This window comes from Aotus nancymaae, unplaced genomic scaffold, assembly GCF_030222135.1.
Source record: "Aotus nancymaae isolate 86718 unplaced genomic scaffold, 86718_ANA_hifiasm-v0.15.2.pri h1tg000108l, whole genome shotgun sequence".
Lineage (NCBI taxonomy): Eukaryota > Metazoa > Chordata > Mammalia > Primates > Aotidae > Aotus > Aotus nancymaae.
In genome coordinates this window covers 27,536,093-27,560,025 of record NW_026988523.1, presented here as the reverse complement: position 1 = coordinate 27,560,025, position 23,933 = coordinate 27,536,093, and the positions used below count along the sequence as shown (strand labels likewise).

At 41.6% G+C, this 23,933-nt stretch overlaps 2 protein-coding genes and 1 long non-coding RNA gene across 14 annotated transcripts in view; 2 read left to right on the top strand and 1 right to left on the bottom strand.

Annotated features, from left to right (window-relative positions):
• The window catches only part of FMO5 (flavin containing dimethylaniline monoxygenase 5), a 39,709-nt gene extending 35,905 nt beyond the window's left edge, over positions 1-3,804 (top strand). For all 4 annotated transcript variants that reach the window (XM_012471983.3, XM_012471985.3, XM_012471982.3 and 1 more), the window contains one exon: positions 2,858-3,804. In XM_012471983.3, coding sequence (XP_012327406.1) covers positions 2,858-3,203 — 346 coding nt within the window. In that variant the 3' untranslated portion in view covers positions 3,204-3,804. The remainder of the gene's footprint in view (positions 1-2,857) is intronic.
• The window catches only part of LOC135272314 (uncharacterized), a 57,052-nt gene extending 46,894 nt beyond the window's left edge, over positions 1-10,158 (bottom strand). For 7 of the 8 annotated variants that reach the window (XR_010340465.1, XR_010340467.1, XR_010340461.1 and 4 more), the window contains exon 1: positions 9,404-10,157. This is a non-coding gene — a long non-coding RNA (uncharacterized LOC135272314). Of the gene's footprint in view, positions 1-9,403 lie in introns of all 8 variants that reach the window. The other variant, XR_010340464.1, reaches the window with a different exon arrangement.
• Positions 10,159-10,382: 224 nt separating this feature from the next.
• The window catches only part of PRKAB2 (protein kinase AMP-activated non-catalytic subunit beta 2), a 30,631-nt gene continuing 17,080 nt past the window's right edge, over positions 10,383-23,933 (top strand). For both annotated transcript variants that reach the window (XR_001110532.2, XM_012471986.2), the window contains exons 1-7: positions 10,383-10,534; positions 10,759-10,937; positions 15,302-15,468; positions 16,297-16,390; positions 16,622-16,742; positions 22,344-22,477; positions 23,429-23,497. Coding sequence is in view for 1 of the 2 variants with exons in the window: in XM_012471986.2 (XP_012327409.1) it covers positions 10,782-10,937; positions 15,302-15,468; positions 16,297-16,390; positions 16,622-16,742; positions 22,344-22,477; positions 23,429-23,497 (741 nt within the window). In the remaining variant the exon portion in view is untranslated. The remainder of the gene's footprint in view (positions 10,535-10,758; positions 10,938-15,301; positions 15,469-16,296; positions 16,391-16,621; positions 16,743-22,343; positions 22,478-23,428; positions 23,498-23,933) is intronic.

Sequence of the window (23,933 nt, the reverse complement as noted above, 5' to 3'; positions counted from 1 at the left end):
TGTTGACCAGGATGGTCTCGATCTCTTGACCTCGTGATCCACCCGCCTCGGCCTCCCAAAGTGCTGGGATTACAGGCATGAGCCACCGCGACCGGCCCTCTACTTATTTTTTAATAAGAGAAATATTGTAGTTTATTTAACTTCCTCATTTTAGCTTAAGGAGTTAGATTCTATCTTGAAGAAAAAAGGAAAAATAATTTGTGACGAAAGAATGGAGAAATAGCACTAGTAGTCTGAATATGGATGACAGGAGAGAAAAGTTTTAGGTGTTTAAAATCCTGTGTTTAATGCCTTAAAAAAAAGTCACATAGGAAAAAGCATATGGAAAGCAAATCAGGTGTATTATTTTTGTGAGGATTACCTGAAGTGCTAGTGGAGTTGCCAGAGGAAGGAAGTGACGGTGAATGAATGAGAGGCAGCTATGAGTGAATCACAAATCTGTAGGTAGATTTACAAGTCTGCAGGGGCTGCTTTGCGGGCTACGTTCGTGCGACAGCACACTCAAGTCACAGTGGCTCATGGCATGCATAGTCCTTGTGACCTGGGAATGTGGTAACAGCTAGCTACTTAGTGTTTTGGTGAACACAATCATTTAGCAGTCTGAATTTCAGAACTTAAGCTCAACTGCTGGGTGTATTTTATTTGGACAAAGTGGAAATTGATAATAAGTCTGTAAATTTCTGTGGAAAAGTGAGAGGCACAGTTGTTCCAGGCGTAAAGAGGTGGTTATCTTCAACTGATTATACTAGCATAACTCTCCCTTGTCTGGGAGGAGGAGAAAGTAAGTTTTTATTTAATTCCGTTATCAATTCCAGGTGCTCTCCTATTTTCCTCCTTCCTTTCACTGCCAAACTTCTCTGCTAAGTTTTCTAAATTCTCACCTTTTGCTCCCTCCTAAGCCTTCTGCGTTGTTAACTTCCATCCTTACTCCTGAAACTGCTTTTTTTTTTTGAGACGGAGTTTCGCTCTTGTTACCCAGGCTGGAGTGCAATGGCGCGATCTCGGCTCACCGCAACCTCCGCCTCCTGGGTTCAGGCAATTCTCCTGCCTCAGCCTCCTGAGTAGCTGGGATTACAGACACGCGCCACCATGCCCAGCTAATTTTTTGTATTTTTAGTAGAGACGGGGTTTCACCATGTTGACCAGGATGGTCTTGATCTCTTGACCTCGTGATCCACCTGCCTCGGCCTCCCAAAGTGCTGGGATTACAGGCGTGAGTCACCGTGCCCGGCCTGAAACTTCTCTCTTAAAGGTCATCTGTGACCAACTTCATTTTCCTTCCTCTCACTACTGAGTTTGATGCTTTTAAACATTTATTCCTTCTTGGAGTGCTTCCTTTTCAGGCACTAAATGATCTTATTTTTAACTTTCCTCATCTCTTTCCTTTGACTTATTTTTGTCTAATCACCTTCTAATCATAAGCAGTCAGTAACCCATGGATATAATATAACCTTTATTAAAGGCCAACTATGTGTATACATTGTTTTAGATGAGTTTATTTAATCTGCATAATCAAGGCAGGAGCTAGCGAACCTCTTTTGTGAAACCTTCATGAATACTATAGCTTTTTTTTTTTTTTCTTTTTGAGATGGGGTCTCAGTCTGTTACCCAAGCTAAAGTAAAGTGGCACGATCTTGGCTCACTGCAGCCTCCACTTCCCGGGATCAAGCAATTCTCTTTCCTCAGCCTCCTGAGTAGCTGGGACTACAGGTGCACACCAACAATGCCTGGCTAATTTTGGTGTTTTCTGTAGAGATGGGGTTTCGCCATGTTGCCCAGGCTGATCTTGAACTCCTGAGCTCAAAGTGATCCACCTGCCTGGGCCTCCCAAAGTGCTAGGATTACAGGCGTGAGCCACCACGTCCAACCTCGTGAATACTATAGTTCTTAACCTACTTTACAAGATAAATAAATGCATGCCTACAAACCCTTGAGCCAACATAATGTTCCTAAGGGAAAGCTCTCAAATTCTTTACTGCTTTACTTTTTCTCTCCTAAATCTAGTTCCCTTTCAATACATTCCTACTTGACCCTCTATCAGGTCCTCTGAAATTCCATCTCACCAGTTCTACCTCCAATTTATTTTCTATCATTTTTTTCCTGTCCCCATTCTTGGATTCTTTAATTTCAGCTAGCTTGACTTGGCTTTTCTCTTCCTCTCTGTCCTACATTCCTTCTTTTCATAACAGAAAGTAAAAAGAGAAAGTCACTCATTAGCTCACCAAATCCCATTCCACCACACAGATATCACCGTTAACCAAACACATTTTCCCCCTAATAAGTCCTTTTAAATCTTTAAATCTGCGCTTGGTGTAATCATTTCGTTTGTCTGCATTTGGAGGGCTACTTCCTCTTGTAGAATAAGTCACCCTCCGTCATCCTTTCAGGATTCCAAATTAACACTGGCTGTGGGAAGTCCTACCCTGTAGACCCCGCCATCACTACCCTCAGGAAATAACTGAGGATGCCATATTTGAGAATTTTTGTGGTGGGTTTTCCTCTCATAACATCAGATTTCTTTGTATCTCGATGTGCTATATACCTGCCCTTATCTTATTTGTATCTTTCACACCCTTCAAGAACCTAACAATTACAGCTCTCTTTTAACTATCCCCTCTCCATGTTTCTATTTAGCAGTCTGAAACCACTTAGAAGTCTTTGCTTCATGTTTATCTGTCTTACCTCCTTTTGTAGATCCTAAGATCCTGAAGGACAGTGACAAATGTTTTCTTTCTTCTCTATATTCCACAGCTCCTAGTCTGATATTGAGCCAATAGCAGGCACTCAGAAGGCAGTCATTGATTGATTGACTGATTGAATTATTGACAGGCTCTAATTTCTGTCTTCTCTACTTTAGGTATGTGGAGAGCCAACGCCATACTATTCAGGGAGACTACATAGATACCATGGAAGAGCTTGCTGATTTGGTGGGAGTCAGGCCCAATCTGCTGGCTCTGGCCTTCACTGACCCCAAGCTGGCATTACACTTATTACTGGGACCCTGCACTCCAATCCACTATCGTCTACAGGGCCCTGGAAAGTGGGATGAGGCTCGAAAAGCTATCCTCACCACAGAGGATCGTATCAGGAAGCCTCTGATGACAAGAGCAGTTGAAAAGAGTAGTTCTATGACTTCAACAATGACAATAGGCAAGTTTATGCTGGCTGTTGCCTTCTTTGCTATAATTATAGCTTATTTCTAGTTGTCCTATTGTCATTGCCCCATTTTTCATTGGGAAGCTTGATCTAGAGATGCCTTCAGAATCTGACAAGATTGACTCTCAGTTTCACATTGCCCAGAAATCTACTTTTCTGTCTCTTTCAAAAGCATTAATTCACTTTCCTTTTTCCTACAATAAAACCCATTTTTCATTTGTATTAATTCATCTCCCGTCCACTCATGATCCATCAGTCTTTCTTCTGGTAATCCCTAGACTGTGAGCTCAGGTAGTGTTAATCATCTTCATATGTCCTTAGCACAGTTCTTGACATGGGGTAGGTGCTTAATAAATGTTTGTTGTTTATCAGATTTTATGGTAGGGAGAGTAAGTCAGCATCTGTATAAAATTGCTTACCCCATGTAACTCTTCTTCTGATAGGATTTGATTTTCTTTTAGAAGCTCACTTTTTTTTCATATTGTAACTCAACGTTTCCTGAGAGATAAGAGAAATAATAATGGTCTTATAATAGTTGTATGCATCTAAGATATGAAATATAGATATTAAGACATTTTGTTTCACTTGCTCTTCACTAGTGTACTTGATACATGGTCTTTATTTTCTGAATAAAGAAATTACTTTCAACTTTCCAGGCTCATAGTCATTCATAATCTACCATCTGCCAAGAGATCAAGTTAGTTGAGAAATTGGGATTTTAAATTAGCTGTCCTACCATTTTTAATCTCTTTGTTCCCATATGAGGATTCAACAATGCTTTATCTTAGGAAATATAAGTAGCTTCCAACTGTTTTTTTGGGTTTTTTTTTTTTTTTTTTTGAGACGTAGTTTTGCTCTTGTTACCCAGGCTGGAGTGCAATGGCGTGATCTCCGCTCACCGCAACCTCCGCCTCCTGGGTTCAGGCAATTCTCCTGCCTCAGCCTCCTGAGTAGCTGGGATTACAGACACACGCCACCATGCCCAGCTAATTTTTTGTATTTTTAGTAGAGACGGGGTTTCACCATGTTGACCAGGATGGTCTCGATCTCTTGACCTCGTGATCCACCTGCCTTGGCCTCCCAAAGTGCTGGGATTACAGGCGTGAGCCACCGCGCCCGGCCCAGTAGCTTCCAACTGTTGCAGTATGGTCTACAAATGTCATTTGATTCATCTTCCCCCTTTTCTCCTCTAATTTTCCCTCTAATTTTCTCCCCTTTTCTCCTCCCTTACATGGAGTCTAAGTAATAAGTATTTGAACAAGTCATTTATGTATTAAATCAGAATTGACAACATTCTGCTTATACCAGTTTTTCTCATCTTATAAAGTGTAGTTCTGAAAAACAGAGCAAAGAAAATGGAAAGCAGAGACTTGGGTTTACATCCCAGTGCTGCTGATCATTCTGTTTTCTCATCTGTGGAAGTTTCGCTCTGTTCTTGTTACATGGAGAAATTAACTAAGTGTCAGCCGTCAGGCACACTGAACTCAGGTGATGTTCATAAAATAGCTGTTGTATGTTTGTATTTGTATTGCTGCCTATTACTTAACAACAGGATAAATTTGAACAACTGAAAAGAAAAACATTAGAGAAAAACATTAGAGTGTATTATCTTTCCTAATACAAACACATGTAAGAGAACCAGAAATGTGAGAACTACAACTTCTTCTTAATTATTTAAGCATTTGGACAATTGCCTGCCATTTCACCGAATTCACCTGTGGAATACCTTTTGAAAATTAGAGAAATGAAAACTGATATTACTTCCCAGGTATTTTGCTTTCCCTAATCCTTGTGATACTGGAGATTTATCATCTATTAAAATGGACCTAGTATTTTTTTTTTTTTTTTTTTTTTTGAGACGGAGTTTGCTCTTGTTACCCAGGCTGGAGTGCAATGGCGCAATCTCAGCTCACCACAATCTCCGCCTCCTGGGTTCAGGCAATTCTGCCTCACCCTCCTGAGTAGCTGGGATTACAGACACGCACCACCGTGCCCAGCTAATTTTTTGTATTTTTAGTAGAGACGGGGTTTCACTATGTTGACCAGGATGGTCTCAATCTCTTGACCTCGTGATCCACCCGCCTAGGCCTCCTCAAGTGCTGGGATTACAGGCGTGAGCCACCACGCCAGGCCAGACCTAGTATTTTTAAATCTGCAGATCAAAAGCAAATTGAATATCTCTTGCTTCCTTTTAATTTATTTCTTTTAACATATAAATTTGTCTTTTAGCATGTAAATTTGTTGAATTAACAGTCCTTTGATAATATAATTCCTAGTTATCAGCAGTAAGTATGCCAGTTTCTTTTTTAAATTATGAGTATATAATTCTAAATTAATTCTCTCATTGTACATATTTATATAAGATTACAAAAAAATCATTGATTAATAATTTTTTAGTTCAACCAAGCTAAAAGATGTGAATAGGAAAATGAACACAAAGCAACTTGAGATACAAAGCTCTTTTACTGATGAATGTCTAATAATATTCATCAATTTACCATATCTTGTAATTATATTAAAAGGTTCTGTCATTTTCCTAATTATTTTAAAGCTGATTACAAAAATACATATATTCTTATCCTTTGGAATTTGAAAGGAAAAATTACAGTATGATTTGGGGAAAATTCTGTACCTTTGAATTGGCTCTATCTTCCTTTAGGTGAGCGGAATCACTACTATTTCTCGGCCCGTATAAAAACTATGAAAAGATTAAAATCAAATTTTCAAACAGCAGCAGAGTGAGTGGATTTTATTTTTTGTTATTGTTGGTGGTTTAAAAACAATTCCCCCCATGTTCACTGTAACATTTGGGGGGAGGGACAGGGAGGAAAAGTAACAATAGTCCACATGTCCCTGGCATCTGTTCAGAGCAGTGTGCAGAATGTAATGCTCTTTTGTAAGAAACGTTTTATGATTTTTAAAATAAATTTAGTAAACCTATTTTTGGTGGTCATTTTTTTTTAAGACAGTCATTTTAAAATGGTGGCTGAATTTCCCAACCTACCCCCAAACTAAACACTAAGTTTGACTTTCAGCTCCTCTGTTGGATATATAAGTAGATCTCTTCTTGGGCATAGGCAAAATAACTTGGCAAACTTAGTTCTGGTGATTTCTTGATGGTTTGAAAGTCTATTGCTAGGAAGAAATTCCATCATACATATTCATGCTTATAATAAGCTGGGGATTTTTTGTTTTTGCAAATGCTTGCCCCTACTTTTCAATAATTTTCTATGTTAGTAGTTGTAAAGAACTAAGGTGGGGAGCAGTACTACAAGTTGAGTAATGGTATGCATATATACCAGTATTCTGATTGGCAGCAAGTTTTATTATCAAAATAACACTTGGTTATGGAAGTGACTGATGCTAAAAAAAATTGATTATTTTTATTAGATAATTTCTCACCTATAGACTTAAACTGTCAACTTGCTCTAGTGTCTTATTAAACTTTGTAAAATATATATATACTTGTTTTTCCATTGTATGCAAATTGAAAGAAAAAGATGTACCATTTCTCTGTTTTATGTTGGATTATGTAGGAAATGTTTGTGTACAATTCAAAAAAAGATGAAAAAAGTTAAAAAAAAAGAAAAGATTAAAATCAATGGTATTTGTTTTAAAAATAATTAGTCAGTGGTTGAGTAGTCTCTTGTGTATAAACTTGTATCTTTTGCTAAAGCTGATTTTATTAATAGTTTTGTTATTTTTTAAAACTTAGGAATAATTTTCATACAATAAAAACTAACTTTTTTATCAATCACTGTACTACAATCAAGATACAGATCTGTTCCATATCTCCCCTTCAAAATTTCTTCATGCCCTGTTGTAGTCAATCACTCCCCACCCCTCATCTACAACTCCTGGCAAACACTGATCCGTACTACCATACAGTCTTTCTTTTTCCAGAAAGTCATATAAGTGGAGCCTGACTTCTTTTACTTCCCATAATGCATTTGAGATTCATCAATATTATTGTATATATCAAGTTATTCCTTTTTATTTCTGAGTAGTGTTCCAATGACAGCTATGCTACATTGTAATTACTGATTCACCAGGTGTATTAGTCTGTTTTCACACAGCCATAAAGGCATACCTGCGACTAGGTAACTTATAAAGAAAAGAGGTTTAATTGACTTATAGTTCTGCATAGCTGGGGAGGCCTTCGGAAACTCAAAGTTTTTTTTATGGTGGAAGCGGAAGCAAGCACGTCTTACATGGCAGCAGGCAAGAGATAGTGAGAGTGTGTGAATGAAGGAGGAAGTGCTGAACACTTTTAAAACCATCAGCTCTGGTGAGAATTCACACACTATCACAAGAACAGCATGGGGGAAACTGGCCCATGATCAGTCACTTCCCTCCCTTGACATGTGGGGGTTAGAGGTCCCTCCTTCAACTCGGGGCATTACAATTTGAGATGAGATTTGGGTTGGGACACAGAGCCGAACCGTATCCTCAGGTGATGGACATTAATGTTCTTTCCATTTTAGGGTTTCTGTTTTTTCTATTATATGAATAAAGACATATATGTGTTTACAGGTGTTTGTGTGAACTTGCTTGGATAAATAACCAGGAGTGGGAGTTACTATGCTGCATGATTAAGTGAATGTTAACTTTATAAAAAAGATCTGATTGTTTTTTGAAACAGTAGCCATCAAGATCAGATGTTATACCTATCCTTGGTCGTAAATGGAGGATGAAACTTGGTGAGTGGAGATGGGAATATAAGCCTCCAGATGCCCAATTTAACCTGTCATCCAGTTGTGTAAAATCAGTATACTCTTGCCCCATTCTCACATCCTGATCTCTCAGAGGAAGTGCGATCTCTTTAGCAGTGTGATTAAAAGATTGCATGTGAGGCTGCCCATGTTATTTTCCTGTTTATCAGGCAGAATGGTTGATCTGAGGAGACCAGTGGCAATGACATTCTAGATACAGTAACATCAGGACAACCCCCACCAATTACTTTTCCTACTACCTCCTTCTTTTCCTTCCCACTAGAAAGAAAGAAGAGCATTGGGGTGACAGCAATAAATCTAAAGGGAACAATTATACTGATACTGGTTAAGTGGATCTTGTATCTTTACCTACTCATTCCTGAATGTAAGGGGAAAAAAAAGGAATTTGGGACTAAGGAGAAGAATTAATTCTTCCTGCAGTGTCACATTATATTTGTTCTGTGTCTAAAACATGCAATATTCAGAGTTGCCTTTTATTATTAACTGTTGAGTGACTTAAAAATGCTGTTAGGGCAGAGCAGAGCAGAACAGTGTCATGGATAATCTTCCAAAGCAGATAATCCAAAAGTCATTTCCATTTAGCTGTGCAAAAACAGTTTATTTCTCTCCTTAAGCGTTCCATTGGCTAACATACTTAGTTTCTGCTAATCTGATTTGACTACTGCAAGGAAATACATACCAAGGACATATTATTTGGCATGGTGAAACCACCTTGGGGTCAGAAAACTGAATACTACACAAGTCAAGGTTTAATGTATTATACCTTCAAGGGCCTTGCTTCAGTGTCTTACGGTAAGGAATTGAAGGGCAGAGGGAGAAAGGTAGGGATAACCAAAAAGGATGTACTCACACAGTAAAGATTTTGGGACTAAGTTGCAGTAAAATCGTACCTTTTTTTTTTTTCCCTGTAAACTGTCTTTGGTTTATGAGCCAGAGAATGAATTTATAAGAGGCAGAGCAAAAAATGGGGGAGTAGTGAATTTGTTGGACTTAAGTGGGCTGTCAACTTCATAATATAAAAATGAACTTTTCAACAAATAGAGCTGCTCACTCAGAAAGGCTGGCCTATGTAACTTGCGGTTTCCCGTCATTGGGCGTGTTTAAGCCTAAGGGGCATATCTTGTTAGAAACATATTACAGTCAACAGTATTCCTGTATCTTTCATTCCACAAATGCTTATGAAAAGTCCACTCTGTATATGAAAAGGAATCAAATCTGGATCTTCCCTCTGCCAGCTGTCAAATCAGTGCTTCTCACACACGTTAATGTGATCTTGTTAAAATGCACATTCTGAACCCTGGGGCCTCAGATTCTGTATTTCTAACAGGCTCCCAGGTGATGCCAACACTGCTAGTCTGTATAACACAGAGGAATAAACGTTTCTAGTAGGGAATGAGACATACAAATAACTATAATACAAAGTAAGAATTTGTAAATACCTTAGAGATTTCAGTAATTGTCATAAAAAACCTGGATCCCTCCCAACCCTAGGGCTGTCTTTGCCCTTTTTATACCTTTAGTGTTCCTTCTGATGTTTCCATTGTTGCTCTCTTCCTTGAATTTTATCTCTTCTGAGGTTTTCCACTGTGTATGCTGTTTCTTAGCCTAGGAGTCTTTTCGTTCTTCTCCTAAGACTAACATTTTACTAATTTGTCAAGGTCTATCTCCTAAACACTCCATCTTGAATTCTTCCCTGCGACCCCAGTCGGGCTGACAGTTCCTTCCTTGTCGCTCCCCATAGAACAATTTTTTTGTTTTGAGACGGAGTCTTGCTCTGTAGCCAGGCTGGACTGGAGCGCAATGGCGTGATCTCGGCTCACTGCAACCTCCACCTCCCAGGTTCAGGCGATTCTCCTGTCTCAGCCTCCCGCGTAGCTGGGACTATAGGCGCGCGCCACCATGCCCAGCTAATTTTTGTATTTTTAGTAGAGACGGCGTTTCACATGTTGGCCAGGATGGTCTCGATCTCCTGAGCTCGTGATCCGCCTGCCTCAGCCTCCCAAAGTGTTTGATTACAGGCGTGAGCCACCGCGCCCGGCCAGAACAGTTTTAACCTCCAGCAACGACCACTGCTTCCTTCTTCCTGGAGCTGGAAGTCCGTTTTCTTCTTCCCTATAAGGGTCCCACCTCTCAGGTGGCCTAACACACAGATGCTGCCCAGAAAACGTGCTGGGGCACCTGAGGCCAGGTCGAAAGCCGCGCTGCTCCTCCCGGCACCGAGCACCGGAGTCCAGGGATGCGGCCTCCGAGTGTCATTTGGGGACGTCCCCTCCGCCGGGTAGTCTCAGGGGCCTGGCGGTCCAGCCATCCCGGGCACAGCCTCGCCAGGCTTCACAGGCCCCGCCTGGCGCCCCCTCCTGGCGCTAGAGGCTGCGCGCGACTGCCCACCATCGAGGCGGCGGCTAGAGAGGCCGGCGGGGTCCCGGGCGCCGCGGCTGCGGGCCGCAGGGAACGCGCACGGGGCGGGCTACGCGCCGCCGGCCTTGTAGCCATTTTAGGAGGAATCGCGGATCGGCAGCGCGGGGTGCGGCTTCAATTTCAATAACTTTATTGGTGGCGTGATCTGCAGAACAGCCATCACGTCAGTGGCCCCTGGAGGAGTGAGAGCTTCGCCAGAAGTCACTGGGGTGGGGGCGCCCCTGGCAGTGAGTGCGGGGACGCGGGGGACGTCCCGACAGCAGGGTGGGCAGCGAGGGCGCCGGGGCATTTGCAGGCGTCCCCGCAGGCCGGGAGAGAGTGGGCTCCAGGGCTCGGCTTCCCTGGGGCGGGGAATCCCTTGCCCGGTCCCACGGCGCAGGGGCGGGGCTGGGGGGGCGCCCCTGACGCGGCGGCTGGGGTGTTCACCGCCAGGTGTTGTTCCCCGCGGTAGGTGGTCCCTGCCGAGCTGCAGCCATGGGAAACACCGCCAGCGACCGGGTGTCCGGGGACCGCCACGGCGCCAAGGCTGCACGCGCCGAGGGCGCCGGCGGCCATGCCCCGGGGAAGGAGCACAAGATCATGGTGGGAAGCACGGACGACCCCAGCGTGTTCAGCCTGCCCGACTCCAAGGTAAGCGTCCCACGCCCCCAGCTGGTGGCGGTGCTGCAGCGGGTTGGTTTCCGGGCTCCTGTTCCCATTCTGGGTTCTTTCCTACAGGGTACTGAACCGGGCTGTGCTTTTTTGAATTAAAGGGATTTTTCGGTGACAGAGGTATTGGATGGTAATTCCTCTTGCGGTGCCGCCTCAAAATTATAAAGAGGAGGAGTTTTTGTTTTCCTGATGTTCTGACTAATCTGTTGGCCACAGTTTTAGGATGGGGACAATAGACAGCCCTCCCCCCCACCTTGGTTTCTCCTAACATGCACGAGTGCCCTCTTCTATAGCGTTGTTGAATTTGTAGTTTGTAAGCTCTGGTGGAAAACTTCAGAGGGTAGGTTGCAGGAGCTGCTGACCATAGGTGGTGGTTTCTCACCTTTGCCTTGAGGTGGCTAAATGAGTTTCCTTTTTTCTGAAAATTTCTGTATCAGTATCATTTTTGCCCTCCTAGCCGTTCTGCTCTTGTGATCTCTTCCCTTTGGCAGGGCTGTGAGCAGCAACTACTTGCTTATGGAATATTTTCCCTAGTCTTGGAGACCAATTAAGGACAACCAAATGGTTGACTGCTTAATTTTTGTCCCATACTTTATAGTTGTGGTTGACGTTGTGCCACTTTCACGCCCTGCTGCTGCTCCTCAGGTGGGAGAGCAGATAATTCCACGACTTATTTACTCCCCAGTGGTACTTCAAAATGTTGCGTGGCTAAAAATCGATAACCCACTGAAGACCTTGCTCTCAATTCCAAGGACAGGAAGAGGGCAACTTGTTTTCGCTCTGTAAGAAAGGACAGATGGAGCTGATAGCAGTGGTTACCATTCTGATGTTTCTAATCGCTTTTAGGGTTGTCAGCATGAGACATATGTAATTCCTCCAAGCAGGCTGACGGGATGAGATGGAAGAATGGAGGGCTTGAGGAGATTGGGATGTGTTTGATGTTTCTTATCATTTCATCACTTCCTAGGGAACTGGGGCTTTAGAGAGTGAATAGAGTATTATTTGCCATATTGGTAGCGCATGGAATTTGGATTCTATTATTGATTTCCTTGGATCTCAATTGATAACATAATCACAGCTGGGAGCAGTGGCTCATGCCTGTAATTCCATCGCTTTGGGAGGCCGAGGCGGTCGGATCATTTGAGGTCAGGAGTTCGAGACCAGCCTGAACAACATGGTGAAACCCTGTCTCTACTAAAAATACAAAAAAAAAATTAGCTGGGCGTTGTGGGGCATGCCTGTAGTACCAGCTACTCGGGAGGCTGAGGCAGGAGAGTCACTTGAGAAGGTGGCCGTGGTTGCAGTGAGTCTAAATGGAGCCACTGCACTTGCACTCCAGCCTGGGCGACAGAGTGAGACTCTGTCCCAAAAAACAGAAACAAAAATCACAGACAGAGAAGTGAGAGTGATTAAAAGGAGCATTTCTTGGGGTTTATTATCCATTCTTTTCTTCCCCTGAGAATTTATTCTGTATCATTTGGGCTTTCTACAAGCCATCTGACTTTATTTCTTGAGAGCTTTCTAAAGGTGATCTGCCTCACTACTGTATTTTTACCCTTTTCCTATGTTGATGACTCAGGATTTAAATAGAGTGTATTTGTCAAACTGTGACTGCAGTAATTGGTGTCCTGATTAAAAGCCAGGTTGCTCTGTCTGATTTGGGGACTATTTTGGATCATTCTTATCTCTCACCTCAGTCTTGCCTTTTGTGAATTTAGAAAATTATTCAGATAATTTTCAGATTGTCTGAAAATTAGTTCAGATAATTCCTAAGGTCTCATTTAAATCTAAAATTTTATAGTTTTCAATCTACCCTCTTTACTTCTAACCTCAACATTTTACTTAAACATCAAACTGTAGTTGTAATTGTTTTGCCTGTTTTCCTGGTAGTTTTGCTGAGTAACTTGGAGTAAACAATCTTTCTGCTAGTCAGCTGCATTCATTCCTACCACAGAAATGTCATGTCATAAGTGGAAGGGCTTTCCTCCAAAGCTAGGCATATTAATAGTTTGTAGCTTTCAAATTCTAAACTGAAAATCCTGCCCTAAAAGTAACTGATAGAAACAGGCAAGGGGGCCTGCTTTGCTTTGAATGCTTGCCTTTTTCAGTGGACTAGTTCAGTGGTTCTCAATCCTGTTTGCATATAAGAATCACCTGAGATTTCTTTAAATACTTTATGGAAAATTTGAAACATTTACAAAGTAGGGAGAAACAGTATGATGATGTCCATATACGGGCCACCCAGTTTGAAGAATGATCAGATCTTGAAGGAACATAAAACATCTATACCCCAGTCTGCTATTCCCCTACTAGTTATTTTGAAGCAAATTGCCAGACATTGTATCAAATATTATTTTATCTGTAACATTTTAGGATCTACTTCTAAAGATGAGGGGTTTTTCTTTATTTGAACATAATCACGGTATATCTAGGAAGTTTTTTCATTTTAGCATAATTGCAGTATTATCTAGGAAGCTTTTTAGAAATAGATTCCCAGATCTTATATCTGAATCAGAATCTGAGGGTTATTCTTAGGCATATGTAAAATTCTTGCAATTCTAACACAGCCAGTCATACAAGAGTGCATTGTTCTGAGAATATGTAGTTTTCTCTTAAGTCATTTCCTTATATAATGTGAAAGTCCTTTCAATTCTCTTTCTCTGTTCACTTTGGATTATCCTGCTACTGATGTCTCGTACTGTAGTTTTCGGGGAATATCAAGAGAATGTATGGAGGGGAAACTATGTCAACCATTTTGAAAAGAAGGCCCAAATGAATAAGCTGGTCCTTTTTTGGGAATTAAAAAAAAAAAAAAAAAGCCCACATTATTCTATTTAGTAATATTTAGGCTTAATACTATACAGCCTCATTTACCAAAGTCACTTAAACCAGTCTAAAACAGGGGTCAGCAAACTTTCTGTAAAGGGCCAGACAGTAAATATTTTAGACTTTGTAGACCATACAGTCTCTGTTACAGCTATGCAATTCTGCCACTGTAGCGTGTAAGCAGCTATAGGTAATATAGGTAAACAAGGCAGGTATGGTGGCTCGCACCTCTAGTCTCAGTTTCTCTGGAAGCTGAGGTGGGAAGATGGCTTGAGCCCAGGAGTTCAAGGCTGCAGTGAGCTATGATCACACCACTTACTGCGTTCTAGCCTGGGTGACAGAGCAAGGCCGTTTCTCAATAAATAAATAATAGGTAGACAAATAAGTGGAACTGTTTTGAAATAAAACTTGATAAAAGCATCTGGCTCACTGGCTGTCTGCCAACTCTTGGTCCAAAGGATGATAATGAAAAGAAACAGATTTTTTTTTTGCAATCCCACATACCTCATTTGATAAATTACTACTTTTGATAAAGGAAACTGTATTTTCGATCTCTTGCTCCTTGAGGTTCTAGAATTTTTATTCCTACTCCTGAAATAATTAGTATAAACCTAGCGTAGGGGAGCAAGTAAGATTTCATAGCTACTTCTCAAGTTTTAAGAAATCAGTGATCTGGTTTTTGAATTTTTACTGTTTCTTCTTTTTGTAACTTATTAGCAGAAATAGCATTTATGAATTATGAATTTTGATATCTCTAACTTCCATTACAGCTGGTAATTGAGAGCTATTCATATTTGCCTATAAAAATATATGGATGACTTAATTATTTTTTAATGGAACCATACTTTTTTTTTCTCTTTTTTTTTTTTTTGAGATGGAGTTTCGCTCTCGTTACCCAGGCTGGAGTGCAATGGCGTGATCTCGGCTCACCGCAACCTCTGCCTCCTGGGTTCAGGCAATTCTCCTGCCTCAGCCTCCTGAGTAGCTGGGATTACAGGCACGCGCCACCATGTCCAGCTAATTTTTTTGTATTAGTAGAGACGGGGTTTCACAATGTTGACCAGGATGGTCTCAATCTCTCAACCTCGTGATCCACCCGCCTCGGCCTCCCAAAGTGCTGGGATTACAGGCTTGAGCCACCGCGCCCGGCCATATTTTTTTCTCCTAAAGACTCAGAAGTGTATAATAATTGTCTGCTTATGAGTTAAACTAGTGGTAGGGAATTAGTTTTTTGTTGTTTTTTTTTTTTTAAGGGAGAGTCTAAGGCGCTGAAAGGGTGAATGATGTAGGTAGACTCAAAAGTTAGGCTATGATTTAGGCAGTGCTTAAGCATAGGCCATTTGACCAAAATGAGTTTTTTTTTTCTATAATTTGTTTAAACTCAGATTTAGTTGCTGATTTTGGGGTTTATATCCTTAGCCAAAGCCTAGCACCCTTCTCTACCCTAAGGAGGAGAGTGACCTTTTAGAATTCTTGGGTCACAGTTTATTCTAGGGATGACCTACTCCTTCTTACAGCTCCCTGGGGACAAAGAGTTTGTATCATGGCAGCAGGATTTGGAGGACTCCGTAAAGCCCACACAGCAGGCCCGGCCCACTGTTATCCGCTGGTCTGAAGGAGGCAAGGAGGTCTTCATCTCTGGGTCCTTCAACAATTGGAGCACCAAGATTCCACTGATTAAGAGGTGAAGACAAGTGCCTTGGTTGAATCTAAGGGTCCAGGAATAGAGACCTAATTTCTTTTCTCAGAAGAGAAACCCCGCTGGACTACTTTTGCCCACTGCTAAGGACTCTCACTAGAACATGCCCTTGTCTGTGGCCACTTAGTATTTCTGTGGGATTTTTTTAAACTTCATAGTGAGTCAGAGATGTTTTACCCCTTAGAATATGATTGCCTCAGAGGGATTCATAATAGCTTTGTGGCTACATTCTTTAGGGCTGTGTTATGCAAGTCCTGGCTATGCTTGTGGGAAGTCTTCTGTAACTGGCTGAGTCTTGTTGCTCTGACTTCTGCACTAAAGCAAAACACATTTTGAAGTTCTAGGTAATCATGTTATTTATTGCTCCCAAAGCAATAATGAATGATTTAACTAGTTGTCAAAATGGCCCATTGTATGGTAGGTCATTTTCCAGAAAAGGTTCACCAAAATAGAGAAAGAATACCTTGAGGCACTGGATCCTGAACCTACCTATCTTATTTGCACTGGTTAGGAGCTTGTTCTGCTGAAGCAACATAGATATGCTAAGGTGAACCATTCAAGAGGATTAATGCTTTTATTATTCTTTTCCAGATATTGGTTAAGAACTAACGTTGTTGGGAGGAGCTGGTAAATACACGTCCAAGATGATACAAAAAAGGAGAATGGGTTTATGCATTGTTTTTTTATACGAGGGGATACAGTGACTTAGGAATCTGGGAGATCATTCATAGGATACTATGATTGCCACTTGTTTTTAACATTCGGTCTTCTGAAAGGAACTCGGCCTGTTTGCTTTTCTTTTTTCTTCTGTAGCCATAATGACTTTGTTGCCATCCTGGACCTCCCTGAGGGAGAACACCAATACAAGTTCTTTGTGGATGGACAGTGGGTTCATGATCCATCAGAGGTAAGGCCTTGATCTCCAAGGGTAACCTTTGACTTAGCAGTCCCATTTTAGCTGTCATTTCTGTCAAGACTGATGGGCAGCTGCTCCCCTACACTGGAGGATTTCTCTCTTGATAAAACAGGGAGGTGCTGAGTCTAATCACATGTAAATTTCAGGATAAAAGAGGAAGGTTGAATGGAAAAGATGGATTTGAAAGAGAGATTCAGTATTTTTTTCTATTCACTGTTTCAGCCTGTGGTTACCAGTCAGCTCGGCACAATTAACAATTTGATCCATGTCAAGAAATCTGATTTTGAGGTGTTCGATGCTTTAAAGCTAGACTCTATGGAAAGTTCTGAGGCATCTTGTAGAGGTAATTTTGTAGTATTTACTCTTTTTTTGCTGTGTCCTTCTTGTACCTTCCCAAAAGTTGTTTATGTATGTGTATATATAAAGAGAGAGACAGAGAAAGAAGAGAGTGAGCCAGGGTGGGGGCGGGGGGTGGAGGGGACAGGGCGAGAGAGAGAGAGAGAGAGAGAGAGAGAGAGAGAGAGAAAGAGAGAGAGAGAAGAGAGAGAGATTGAGATTTCTCCTGTAAGCTTAGGTCTCTTCTTTGCTGCAAACACCCACACACATACACTAACTAACAAAAGTCTCATGGTATAATGTTTACCTTATTACACGTGATCACTCCATTTGCTACGTTAATCTTTTATAACTCACTAATGGGCTATAGCCCATAGTTTGAAAAGCTATTTCTAGTAATATTTCAGGTTTTCCACTGACCTTCGACAATATTACCCAGCAGAGGTGATACACGTCTGTAGTTTGTCCCATATGCCCTATCTTAATCCTGCCAGTTTGAGAGCTCAGTTGGCAGTTTCATGATTTTTATGAGGCCCTAAAAATGTGAAAGAAAAAAAAGGGTTTAAAAAAAAAAACAAAAAAAAAAAGAACCACAGCCTGGGCAATATGGCAAGGCGATCTCTACATAAAATTTTTTTTTTTTTTTTTTTTTGAGACGGAGTTTCGCTCTTGATACCCAGGCTGGAGCACAATGGCGCGATCTCGGCTCACCGCAATCTCCGCCTCCTGGGTTCAGGCAATTCTCCTGCCTCAGCCTCCTGAGTAGCTGGGATTACAGGCACGCGCCACCGTGCCCAGCTAATTTTTTGTATTAGTAGAGACGGGGTTTCACCATGTTGACCAGGATGGTCTCGATCTCTTGACCTCGTGATCCACCCGCCTCGGCTTCCCAAAGTGCTGGGATTACAGGCTTGAGCCACCGCGCCCGGCCTCTACATAAAATTTTTAAAAATTAGCTGAGTGTGGGCCAGGCGCGGTGGCTTACGCCTGCAATCCCAGCACTTTGGGAGGCCGAGGCAGGTGGATCACGAGGTCAAGAGATCGAGACCATCCTGGTCAACATGGTGAAACCCAGTCTCTACTAAAAATACAAAAAATTAGCTGGGCATGTTGGCATGTGCCTGTAGTCCCAGCTACTCAGGAGGCTGAAGCAGGAGAATTGCTTGAACCCAGGAGGCGGAGGTTGCGGTGAGCCAAGATTACGCCATTGCACTCCAGCCTGGGTAACAAGAGCGAAACTCCGTCTCAAAAAAAAAAAAAAAAAATTAGCGGAGTGTAATGGCACACGCCTGTGGTCCCAACAACTTGGGAGGCTGAGGTTGGGAGGATTGCTTGAGCCTAGGAGGTTGAGGCTGCAGCGACCCATGTTTAAGCCTCCGCGCTGCAGCCTGGGCAACAGAGCGCGGTCCTGCCTCAAAAACAAGACACCCCCATCCCCAAAAACAATTCTGTTGTAGATAATTGAAATTTTGTAAGTTTTTGGTTAGAAAAAAAGTCTTTGGTAGAGGAAAAGGTCTTTACATGTTTGTTTCCTCTAATATTATTTGATCCAAGGCCTTCATCTCTACTTAAAATTGCTATAGTATCAGAGAATGTTTTGCTAACCACACCTGTAGTTACCATTTTGTTACTTTATAATAAGAGCTGAGACTATCTAAAGAATTGTGCACTGTATTGCCAGTGAGCACACTTCTCTCTTACGAGTTAAAGCCTGCCTCTGCTACTAACTAGCCTTGCCATCATGAACAAATCTCTCAACCTTTTTCATTCCGAGTTTCTTCACAGTAAAACCAGGAACTTAAACTCTCAGTGATCTCAGCTGAGAAGGCACAGTACCTTAAGTGGCACATACTTGAATCTCAAGGGAAAAGGGTGGTTTTTGCTGTTTCTCAAAGAAATTATTGGCTGGGCACAGTGGTTCACGCTTGTAATCCCAGCACTTTGAGAGGCTGAGGCGGGTGGATCACCTCAGGTCAGGAGTTCAAGACCAATCTAGCCAACATGGTGAAACCCTGTCTCTACTAAAAATACAAAAATTAGCCAGGTTTGGTGGTACGTGCCTCTAATCCCAGCTATTCTGGAGGCCAAGGCGAGAGAATCGCTTGAACCTGGGAGACGGAGGTTGCAGTGAGCCGAGATGGCGCCACTTTGCTCTAGCCTGGGCAACAGAGTGAGACTTTGTCTCAAGAAAAAAAAGAAAAAGAAAAAAGAATTGTCACTAGTGTGATAATCTGTTGAGGAAAGTTTTGAAAAATTTTTTTTCATCATATAAGCTCAGAAGGTTAAACTGGACATTATTTTTGACTGGCGAAATAATTTAAAAGGGTTTAAAAATGCTGAATTAGATTATGAGGACACTTGTGACTAATTTGTGTATTATATGATTCTGGCAAAGTAACCAATAAATAATAGACATGTAATCGTAATTATATAGAGAGAAGACTAACATGCTTTTGGTATTTCCCTCCTTTCCCTAATTTCCCGAGCTACCGAGGTAATGCTTATAATCCATTTTGTACTAGGAATCTACAGATAATGGATTTTAGTGTGGACTCATTTACTCTCTAACCATGTATGTAACTTTAGGCAAATAACCAATTTGTATTTTTTTTTTTTTTTTGATGAAAAGGCAATAAAAACTATTCTACTTCCCCAAGGGTATTTTGTGGATCATGTGACGAAATAACAAAGTACGATACTTTGAAGTTTCAAGTTCCATATATTTTTAAGATATGATTTATTGTCAGAGTATTACTTTTACTTTTTTCCTTTTGCCTTACATGTATTTTTTATTTTTTAGTTGACACATAACAATTGTACATATTTATGAAATACAATGCGATGTTTCAGTACATTTATATGATGTGTAATGATCGAGTCAGGGTAATTAGCATATTCATCATCTTACAGATTCATCATTTCTTTGTGGTGATAACGTTCAAAATCCTCTCTTCTAGCTATTTTACTTTGTTACATTATTGTTACCTGTATTCAGTCTATTGTGCAATGGAACACTGGAACTTAGTTCTTTTTTTTTTTGAGACGGAGTTTCGCTCTTGTTACCCAGGCTGGAGTGCAATGGCGCGATCTCGGCTCACCGCAACCTCCGCCTCCTGGGTTCAGGCAACTCTCCTGCCTCAGCCTCCTGAGTAGCTGGGAATACAGGCACGTGCCACCATGCCCAGCTAATTTTTTGTATTTTTAGTAGAGACAGGGTTTCACTATGTTGACCAGGATGGTCTCGATCTCTTGACCTCGTGATCCACCTGCCTTGGCCTCCCAAAGTGCTGGGATTGCAGGTGTGAGCCACCGCACCCTGCCGGAACTTAGTTCTTACAATGAATTCTCACACCTGTAATCCCAGCACTTTGGGAGGCCAAGGTGGGAGGATCACCTGAGCCCAGGGGTTTGAGACCAGCCTGGGCAACATGGTGAGACCCTGTTTCTACCAAAAAAATAAAGTTGCCGGGCATGGTAGAACATGCCTTTAGTGCCAACTACTCTGAAGGCTGAGGTGGGAGGATTGCTTGAGCCCAGGAGGTCAAGGCTGTAATGAGCCGTGATCAAGCCAGTGCACTCCAGCCTAGGTGGCAGAGCAAGACTCTGTCTCAAAAAAGAAACAATAATATTTAAATAAAAGATACTATCATAATATAGTTCTCATCATTTTTGTATATTCTATTCTCATCTGCTTACTTTTTTCATTTTTTTGAGATGTAATTTATACATGATTAAGATTCACTCTTAAAGTGTACAACTCAGTAATTTTTTTTTTTTTTTTGAGATGGAGTTTCACTGTTGTTACCCAGACTGGAATGCAATGGCGCGATCTCGGCTCACTGCAACCTCCGCCTCCTGGGTTCAGGCAATTCTCTTGCCTCAGTCTCTTGAGTAGCTGGGACTACAGGCGCGCACCACCATGCCCAACTAATTTTTGTATTTTTAGTAGAGACGGGGTTTCACCATGTTGACCAGGATGGTCTCGATCTCTTGACCTCGTGATCCACCCGCCTCGGCCTCCCAAAGTGCTGGGATTATAGGTGTGAGCCACCGCGCCCGGCCTACAACTCAGTAATTTTTAATAGATTCAGATTTGTTTGATTATCACGACTCTCCAGTTCCAGAACATTTTTATCCCTCACAGAATAAACCCTGTACCCATGAACAGTCACATCCCATTCCCTCTTCCTCTCAGTCTCTGGCAACCGCAAATCTACTTGCTGTCTTATGGGTTGGCCTGTTGTGGACATTTCATATCAGTGGAATCCTACAGTGTGTGGTCTTTTGTGACTGGTTTCTTAGACTCAGCATGTATTCAGGGTTTATCCGTGTTGTAGCTATGTATCAGTACTTGGCTCTTTTTTTTAATGGCCGAAAAAGGTCCATTGTATGGACATATTGTTTATCCGTTCATTAGTTGATAGACACCTTGATTGTCTCCACTTTATGGCTATTATAAATAATTTTTTTTTTTTTTCAGACGGAGTTTCGCTTTTGTTACCCAGGCTGGAGTGCAATGGCGCGATCTCGGCTCACCGCAGCCTCCGCCTCCTGGGTTCAAGCAATTCTTCCGCCTCAGCCTTCCGAGTAGCTGGGACTACAGGCGTGCGCCACCATGCCCAGCTGATTTTTGTATTTTTAGTAGAGATGGGGTTTCACCTTGTTGACCAGGATGGTCTTGATCTCTTGACCTCGTGATCCACCCATCTCGGCCTCCCAAAGTGCTGGGATTATAGGCTTGAGCCACTGCGCCCGGCCATAAATAACGTTATTATGAACACTGGTGTGCAAGTTTTTGTGTAGACATATGTTTTCATTTCTTTTGGGTATATACCCAAGTGTATGATTGCTGGGTCATGTGGTAACTTTATGTTGAACTATTTGAGGAACTACCAAACTGTTTTCCAAACTGGCTGCACTACTTTACATTCCTACTAGCGGTGGGGATAGTATGAGTCTTCCAGTTTCTCCATTCCTTTGCTGACACTTGTTATTGTCTGCCGTTTGATTTTAGCCACCCCAGTGAGTATGACGTGGCAGGATTCTTGTGGTTTAATATGCATTTCCCTAATGACAGTTACATACGTTTTGTCCTTATTGTTGCAATCATCATTGTATCCATAGTCGTAGGAGTTTATAACCTTGTTGTTTGGCTGGAAAAAAGAAAAAAATCTGATCTTTTCACATTGTTTGAAAGTTACAAGGCATCTTCACATCCATTACCTAATTTGATATCCTCAAAAACATCATGAAATAGGACAAAGATTATTTTTATTTTGTGAAGAAACTGACCCTTGTGGAGGGATTCTTCCAAGGTCCTACAATTGAGTAAAGGATCTTCCCCTCTTCCCCGAGCCTGGGTCTTTGACTCTTCATCTGTTTGTCTGTCTCCCAAATCATGTTGCCATGTTGAGGAACTCCATGGTTTACGTCCAGGGGACTCAGATTTTTCCTCTGGTTACCTTACAGGTGTAGATCCAACAGGTCACAGGTTTGTGATCCAGGACTTCTACCATATTTAATGTTAGCTGCCAGGTATTGATAGCTTTTTCCATGCGTTATTGCTAATTCTCCAACTCTTTCTCATATTTTCGTAAATATCTTTCAGACCTTTCCAGCTCACCTCCAGGGCCTTATGGTCAAGAAATGTATGTGTTTCGATCTGAGGAAAGATTCAAATCTCCGCCCATCCTTCCTCCTCATCTACTTCAAGTTATTCTTAACAAAGACACTAATATTTCTGTGAGTATCCTGAGTATTACTGGGGGATCTAGGGGTGTCTATGACCATTTGGACCAAAGTTCAGTAATCTTAGAGGTTAGGATTATTACAGAGGTGTGTTGAGATTATGAATCATACACATATCAATAACATTACAGGTTTCCTTTTTCCAGTGCTGAGTCACAGGTTCTTCAGGGACTGATATAAAAATCTGTAGTTGTCTCCTCATCATAATCTAATCAGGATGAGAGCTATAGACTTCTGTTTGAACACAACATGAAGGAGTAGTTAACCATTTGGGGATGTACAATAGAATTATAAGTTTTTTTTTTTTTTTTTCCAAGACCAAGTTTTGCTCTGTCACGCACACTGGAGTGTGGTGGCATGATCTCAGCTCACTGCAACCTCTGCCTCCCAGGTTCAAGTGATTTCTCCTGCCTCAGCCTCCCAAGTAGCTGGGATTACAGTCACCTGCCACCATGCCCAGCTAATTTTTGTATTTTTGGAAGAGACAGTGTTTCACCATGTTGGCCAGGCTGGTCTTGAACTCCTGACCTCATGATCTGCCCTCCTCGGCTTCCCAAAGTGTTGGGATTACAGGCGTGAGCCACTGTGTCCGGCCAAAAGTTTTTTTGTATATAATTTATATCCTTATTCAACCTACTTGATTCCTGCTATGATTATTTGCCTTGTAACGCAACTCTTCCTTGTGTGTTGGGGGCAGGGCTTTTATTTTAGCTCTCTTAATTAAGATTAGTAGATGCTGAAGCTTAGGATTTCTTCTCTGGACTGATAATTTTTCTAATTTTCTGTAATAGGATTGTATCAATGATACATACTGGAGTGGGTGCATTATTAAAAAGAGATAACACATTTTAAATTTCTCAACATCCCAAAGAGCTCTGAGGAAGAGTAAGCTGTTTGGTTTGTGTGCATTAATTTCATTTAGTAATTTTTTTCTCTTTCTCTTAGTGTGACCCAGCCTTACTCCCTGAGCCCAACCATGTTATGCTGAACCATCTCTATGCATTGTCCATTAAGGTAAGTGGTAACCCTGGCTCTACATAGAGCTCCCTGGAATGAGAGGACAAGAGTAACATACGTTCTCAGTGGTTACTTTCTCTGCTGTTTCACTGAAGCTGAAGCTGGTAGTAATGATCAAATTATGGAAGAACTCTCTTTTTTTAATTACTAGGTTGTTTGTTTTAAAATCTCAGTCTCTGTGATTTGGCTGGTTGTATTGCCCTCTGATAGGAGTTTGTTGCTGCCCAGTTACTTTTTGGGTGACTAGAATCTTCATACCAGCTACTTACTGAAGTTTGAGTTCATAGTACAGGATTTCATCTGCAGAAAAAGCAGGTTTAGCTTCCAGTTCAAAGAATGCTTGAATGTGATATTAAGGCTTTCACTTTTTTACAGGTAGAATTGAGCTACTTTCGGGTACCCCATTCATATATACTTAGGGACTCATATGTCT